The sequence below is a fragment of the Oncorhynchus keta genome, chromosome 10, assembly GCF_023373465.1.
Source record: "Oncorhynchus keta strain PuntledgeMale-10-30-2019 chromosome 10, Oket_V2, whole genome shotgun sequence".
Lineage (NCBI taxonomy): Eukaryota > Metazoa > Chordata > Actinopteri > Salmoniformes > Salmonidae > Oncorhynchus > Oncorhynchus keta.
Window position 1 is genome coordinate 53,287,951 of NC_068430.1, and position 7,322 is coordinate 53,295,272.

General features: G+C 40.9%; 1 protein-coding gene across 2 annotated transcripts; it reads left to right on the forward strand.

The window, feature by feature from the left end:
* The first annotated feature begins 1,614 nt into the window (after window positions 1-1,614).
* Window positions 1,615-5,839, forward strand: LOC118388952 (ADP-ribosylation factor-related protein 1-like). Of its 2 annotated transcripts, XM_035778594.2 has the most exons (8): window positions 1,615-1,775; window positions 2,224-2,316; window positions 2,446-2,533; window positions 2,650-2,732; window positions 2,896-2,977; window positions 3,612-3,682; window positions 4,544-4,644; window positions 4,837-5,839. In XM_035778594.2, exons 2-8 carry the CDS (start codon window positions 2,224-2,226, stop codon window positions 4,922-4,924), a joined length of 606 nt encoding a protein of 201 aa, XP_035634487.1. In that variant the 5' UTR covers window positions 1,615-1,775; the 3' UTR covers window positions 4,925-5,839. The 2 variants fall into 2 exon arrangements, with proteins under 2 accessions (XP_035634487.1, XP_035634485.1); XM_035778592.2 differs by having other exon boundaries at window positions 1,646-2,316.
* The last annotated feature ends 1,483 nt before the right edge of the window (window positions 5,840-7,322 follow it).

The following is a 7,322-nucleotide window of genomic DNA, read 5'->3' on the forward strand; positions in this document are numbered from 1 at the left end:
AGTGTACAGAGAGAGAGAGAAAGAGAGAGTGAGATGATCTGACAGCGTGGTGACACAAAGTGACAATGGATGGCAGTCAGTTTTTTGTGCCACCTGCATTTTGTGCTAAAGAGGAGTTTGAATTCCAAAGGAATGTAGTCAAAATAAAATCAACATACAAAGGGAGATGACACTCATGAAGAGTGAAAAGAGAAAATATATCACTAATAATAATATGAATGTATCATGAAAAGAAATGGCACAGAAGGTGAACATGTAAATATTTGAAGATGAGTGGATGGAAGCAAATCTGGGTAAAAAGAGAAGTTCACATAGTCGAGAAAATGTCTTCGGTAGTGTTATCATCATGTAGGAATTTTAATGGTCTCTGGTTGCTCTTCAAGGTAAGTCATTTTTAAACAAATATGTTATTGATATCTTTATGATAGAAAAATACTACAAAAAGTACTACATTTGAATAAATGTGGATTCCACTTTGTCTTGTGTTTAGTATACTGGTGATTTACTGTATAACAATTTCAGAAATTATACTACTGCTTATAGTTACTAGTGAGACAGACTCAGAAGTTTCAGTGGCTCTCATGACCTTTCCCCAGTTTCTCCCCTTCTTCTCTACAAATCCTCTTAACCTCTGTCAGGTTGGATGGGGAGCGTCGCTGCACAGCTATTTGCAGGTCTCTCCAGAGATGTTAGATTGGGTTCAAGTCAAGGCTCTGACTGGGCCACTCAAGGACATTCAATGACTTGTCCCGAAGCCACTCCTGGGTTTTCTTGGCTATGTGCTTAGGGTTGTTGTCCTGTTGAAAGATAAACCTTCACCCCAGTCTGAGGTCCTGAGCGCTCAGGAGCTGTACTTTGCTCCATTCATCTTTCCCTCGATCCTGACTTGTCTCCCAGTCCCTGCTGCTGAAAAACAACACCACAGCATTTATTTTTTACCTTTATTTAAATATGCAAGGCAGTTAAGAACAAATTCTTATTTACAATGACTGCCTAGGAACAGTGGGTTAACTGCCTTGTTCAGGGGCAGAACAACAGATTTTTACCTTGTCAGCTTGGGATTTGATCTTGCAACCTTTTGGTTACTGGCCCAACGCCCCAAATGAATGAAAACAAATGATACTGACAGGATGTGACAAAACACTCATATCTGGTGAGAAAGGGAAAAAAACATGTGTTCAGCGTGTCTCCTATCTGGAGGCGGTGATAAAATTTGAAGTAACGAGGGGCTGGGAAGAAGCAAAGGTAGTAGAGCCACCACGACAACAAGGTTTCTCATCAACCGAGGGATAGTGAAATGCTGCATGTTAAAAAAAGGGGACTTTGTATTATTAATTTGAATGGTCATAAACTGTACAACACAAGCGGAAAAGAATGCCGCTGAACGTTTTTGGGGCTGTGCAATAAATTCTGTCAGTGAATGTAGCCCCATCACAGGCCCCCGAGCCTGTGTAGGGGTGTGTTTTGGAGTGGACAGTGATTGAAGTATGATGTTTTATTTTATTTATTTATTTAAACCATTTTTAGTTAACGTGTTTTATTTTGTTTGAAGTCGTTTTACCCCTTTCCCAGAATGTTTGTTTTTTTGTTTCTTGTTCAATGCCTCGTCCAGCTGCCCGCGGTAATGGATCATTAACATTGGATGCCAACCGCCGTTAAACCCCATCGAAGAAGAAGTACCACAGTGCATTGCTTTACCAGCTACTTCCTAAATACTGATGGCCACCGTGTTTACATCCAAATTAGTTGAGATAAAATAATATCCATCTGTCAAGGTAGCTAGATAACATTTTATCGACATAGCTCATCCTTTTAGCTTGATTTCCTTATGCAATTTGTAAGTTGCTGAAGGTTGTCCGCTCGCAAATCTCGTTTTACACGCAGCAGCATTAACTTGAGCTCGACAGTTAACTCACGTTGGCTAACATTAGCAGGCTACTGCACTGTAGCTAGCCAGGTATTTGTGCTTTGATTGGCGCATTATATTTCACTTTAGTATTTGGCAAATCAGCTAGCTAGTATCGATTACGGACAGGTAATGTTAGCTTGCTTGCCTCAAACAACAGGCAAATAGCTAGTCATAACAACAGCTAGCTAACTTGACTTGCTAACGTGGCTAGCCACACAGCTGAATATTTCCACAATGTGAGTTGTCTAATTGCCTTGCGCATCATCAGCAAGTGTTTATTTTTTGTATATATATATTTTTTTTACAATTCGAAGATGTACACCTTATTATCTGGGCTGTACAAATACGCGTTCCAGAAGGACGAATACTGCATCTTGATCCTAGGACTTGACAATGCAGGAAAAACCGTAAGTCTGTCTCATAGCAGTTTTCTCTCGTTGGAAGAGCACACCGAGCACCGCGCATTGCCCTTGTTTGTCTCTGTTGGATGAACAACTGCTGCTTGTTTGATTTAGTCATGTATGTTCTACACACAGACCTTTTTGGAACAGACCAAGACCAAGTTCAGTAAGAACTACAAGGGAATGAATTTGTCCAAGATCACCACTACGGTTGGACTTAACAGTAAGTATAGCCAACCAGTAAGACTGAGCTTGTTGTGTTGCATTCAATTGTAGCACATTGGTTTTCAGGAGTCCATGCCATTCTAATATGTTCTTCTGACTGCTTCCTTCACGCAGTCGGCACAATCGATGTGGGCAAAGCTCGTCTAATGTTCTGGGACCTTGGTGGTCAAGAGGAGCTTCAGTCGCTATGGGACAAAGTGAGCAGCACCGACAAGTTACACACACACACACACACACACACACACACACACACACACACACACACACACACCATATGTAGCTAGATGTCATGTCTGTTTTTGTCATTCAAGTACAATGATTTGAGGTTGACTACTGAAACATGGCTTTGTGAATCCACAGTACTACGCCGAGTCCCACGGTGTGATCTATGTTATAGACTCCACCGATGAGGAGCGACTAGCAGAATCAAAAGAGGCATTTGGTGAGTTCCTCACTAGCTTGCCTGAAGCATTTAGAGAAGAATGCCAAATGTTAACAGGGCACACAGAGTGGTATTTGTCATGGGCTACAGTCTGATTGACTAACTGAATGTACATTCCACATTATGGATGTAAAAGGAATATACTGGTGTGAGAAATATGGTGGAAACTCCCGAGCCCCTGCTTGCACCAATATAACGACTTTAAAGGGATAGTTCATTCAATCGTTTAGTATTTTATTCACTGTTAATACAATGAGAGAGTGTGAGTTTCACAATTGGATAATCACAAAAAACACATCACCATAGCTAGTGGTTGTGAACTTCGAGGGAAGCGGGAATGGGGTGGGGGCGGCTATGAGCTGGTGGCTGGGGCGCCGTCGGCTGTGTAGTAGCCGATGAGGGATGCCTGACGGGCAGCCAATTACCAAAGTGCCGCTATAACCGGCTGCCAAATCTTGCCTAATCCTACGCAATGCAATTGTGCATGTCAGCAGTCAAGTTTTAAAGATCGAGCAGTACAAAGCAAAAACGGGGATGTTGTGTTTTAGCATCTCATGAGAGGGAGTCAGCAAATCCAGTCAATCGAGTATTGAACCATAGCTTGGACTGATGGTTCCATTTTTCTTTTTTCCAGAGAAAATGATCAGCAGTGAGGTGTTGGAAGGTGTGCCTCTCCTGGTGCTCGCCAACAAGCAGGATGTGGAGGTAGGCCTATATAATCCAGTCTGGGGTTGTTTTGAAAAGAACTCTAAACTAACCATGCCTTGTATAAACTAAAATATGACACGGCCTGTTGCCAGCAGAAGTTGTTTGGCCTATAATATGATATATATAATACAACAAAGTAGTCCTCCATCCCTCATGCATACTTTTGTAGATGACTCTGTGTTATAATATGTTACACCATACCCGTACTATACACTGAGTGTACAAAACATGAAGAACACCTGCTCTTTCCATGACAGACCAGGTGAAAGCTGTGATCCCTTGTTGATTTCACTTCAATCCACTTCAATCAGTATAGATGAAATGGGAGGAAACGGATTAAAGAAGGATTTTTAAGCCTTGAGACGTGAATTGTGTATGTGTGAATGGGCAATACAAAACATGTAGGTGTCTTTGAACGGGGGATGGTATTAGGTGCCAGGCGCAGCGGTTTGTGTCAAGGACTGCATCGCTGCTGGGTTTTTCACGCTCTACAGTTTCCCGTGAGTATCAAGAATGGTCCGCCACCCAAAGGACATTCAGCCAACTTGACACAACTTTGGGAAACATTGGAGTTAACATGGGCCAGCATCCCAACTTGTGGATAACCCGACAAATTGAGTCTGTTCTGAGGGCAAAAGGTGGGGAGGGGGGTGCAACTCAATATTAGGAAGATGTACCTAATGTTTGGTATACTCAGTGTTCAAGCTCACCTTAATGCGGTGTTATTTTACTCTTGAAATAAATGTGATTGACAATTTCCACCACATACAGCTATCCCTTTGCTAGGTCAATTCTGTCTCTTTGAAAATCTCTAAGATCCGATCCATTTAGGCATATTTCTTTGTGTTTTTTCGGTAGAACTGTATGTCTGTGCCGGATATCAAAACCGCTTTCAGCGACTGCTCTCCAAAGATCGGTAAACGAGATTGCCTGGTGCAGCCTTGCACAGCCCTAACAGGGTAAGAACAGTTTTCTATTCCACTTTACTCTCTGTTGTGCATCTGGTCTGAGAGAACTCCTTTGTGTGTGTGTGTGTGTGTGTGTGTGTGTGTGTGTGTGTGTGTGAGAGAGAGAAAAATGTGAAATTTACTATTTGTCATCTTTGCTTTAAGAAAAGCAGTACTCTTTGCTCATAATGAGTTCTCTCTCAGGCAGGGGGTTAACGAAGGCATCGAGTGGATGGTGAAGTGCGTCATCAGAAACATTCACCGGCCACCGAGACTGAAGGACATCACATAGAGCAAGCCATGGCTTCCCCACTAGGGCTCCTGAAACCGAGTCCTATTCATTAGGCACCAAATGGTAGAAAACGTACTGAAACAAGAAGGGACTACTTAGACTGCCAGTCCAATAAAAATAATTTTCAGTTGAAATATGCTTTAAAAGATTTTTCTACGTTCTGCCCTGTTGAATACGACCCAGGCGCCCGTTTTGCTACAGTGTGACTTTCAGAAACCGAGATGGATTCTATCCATGCCCTGGCAATGAACTTCTCTCTCTCTCATCCTATTTGAGTGGGTGCTGTGAACTATTTATAGTCTATTTTTCAGATACAGCTTAGCATCAGGGGTAAACAATTGGGAAACTATTGATTATTGTATGTTATTTGGATATGTACTCTGATTTGGGTGAAATGCTTTTTGAGGCATTCTGATCTAATCATAACAGTGTCAAGTCGATAAAGTTTTTATCTGGCTCAAGTACCTCCGTTTCCCTTCGGTAGTATAATCCATCTTCATAAAGCGTCCCAGAGTAGGGTGCTGATCTAGTATCAACTTTTCCTTTTAGATCATATGAATCAAATTGATATGGATTATTTTACTTTTTTTGTTATTTATATTATGCAAAGATGCTACATGTAATGGAATTGTACAGAAGGTCAACAATATAAATGACTTCCCTTTCATTGACAGGACCTGTTTAAATACTAGTTTTATAGTTTGAAATTGCGTGTGTGTGTGTGTGGTGTGTGTATAGTCGAGTCCCAAATGGAACACTATTCCCTATTTAGGGAATAGTTGTGGCCCCAGCGGCATCCTCCCTCTTTTTACTCTGTCTAACCTGGTGACGTATGCAAAGTATCTCCAATGATCAGGCTGAAAGCCTATTTGAATGACATTATGAAGATAAACTGTAATAAACAGTTGACACTTTTGTTTGACTTGTTGTTTCGCTTTTAGAAGTTAGTGTGGTGAAGAAATGTAAAGAAAGTCAGCTGCTTTCTATTAATCACATCAAAATTCCGTTTCCTTTATTCATATTTTAGTTTTTTACAAAACTGTAGGAAAGTAGAGTGGGTTACACATGAAGAGAGGAAAACAGACATGAAAGGAGCATATTCAAACCCTTGTCACCAGGGTGGAGTATGGTATTACGTTATCTGTGGTTTGTTTATTCACAAAAAAATGGACTCACCTGAATGTAATACCTACCGGAAAAGTTATTACATTATGTGTTCACGTTTACTACTTTATCCATCAATGTTTTACATTAACCAGTTTGATTATATTACAAAAGTTATTACATTATGCCAAGTTGTTATGGTATGCGGTGTTATTACATTATCTGTTCCAGGGTGTAAATCTGATTTGGCCACCAATCTCTTATTAGAGACCTTACACAAATGCATGCGTTTCTAAATATTGGACTGGGCAAAAGGGTGGTGGTCTACTGTCGTCTCCTAACATAGTGGCAAGAAAAAGTATGCGAATCCTTTGGAATTACCTGGATTTCTGCATATATTTGTCATACAATTTGATATGATCTTCATCTAAGTCACAATAATAGACAAACACAGTGTGCTTAAACTAAAAACAAATTATTGTAGTTTTCTTGTCTTATTGAATACATAATTTAGACATTCACAGTGTAGGTTGGGGAAAGTATGTGAACCCATAGGTTAATGACTTCTCCAAAAGCTAATTGGAGTCAGGAGTCAGCTAACCTGGAGTCCAATCAATGAGATGAGATTGGAGGTGTTGGGTAGAGCTGCCTAGCTCTATAAAAAAACACTCTGGAAAAAAAGGCACAGCACACCAACTGTAAAGTATGGTGGAGGGAGCATTATCGTTTGGGGCTGCCTCAGGACCTGGACAGATTGCTATCATCAACGGGAAAAACGAATTCCCACATTTATCAAGACATTTTTCAGGAGAATGTAAGGCTATCTGTCTGCCAATTGAAGCTGAACAGAAGTTGGGTGATGCAACAGTATAACGACCCAAAACACTGAAGTAAATCAACAACAGAATGGCTTCCACAGAAGAAAATACGCCTTCTGGAGTGGCCCAGTCAGAGTCCTGACCTCAACCCGATTGAGATGCTGTGGCATGACCTCAAGAGAGCGGTTCACACCAGACATCCCAAGGATATTGCTGAATCCAAACCGTTTTGTAAAGAGGTGGTCCAAAATTCTTCCTGACTTTTGTGCAAGTCTTATCCACAACTACAGAAAACATTTGGTTGAGGTTATTGCTCCCAAAGGAGGGTCAACCAGTTATTAAATCCAAGGGTTCACATACTTTTCCCACCCTGCACTGTGAATGTTTACACAGTGTGTTCAAAAAAGACATGAAAGTGTATAATTGTGTGTGTGTGTTATTAGTTTAAACATTACCGTGTTCTTCTATTGTTGTGA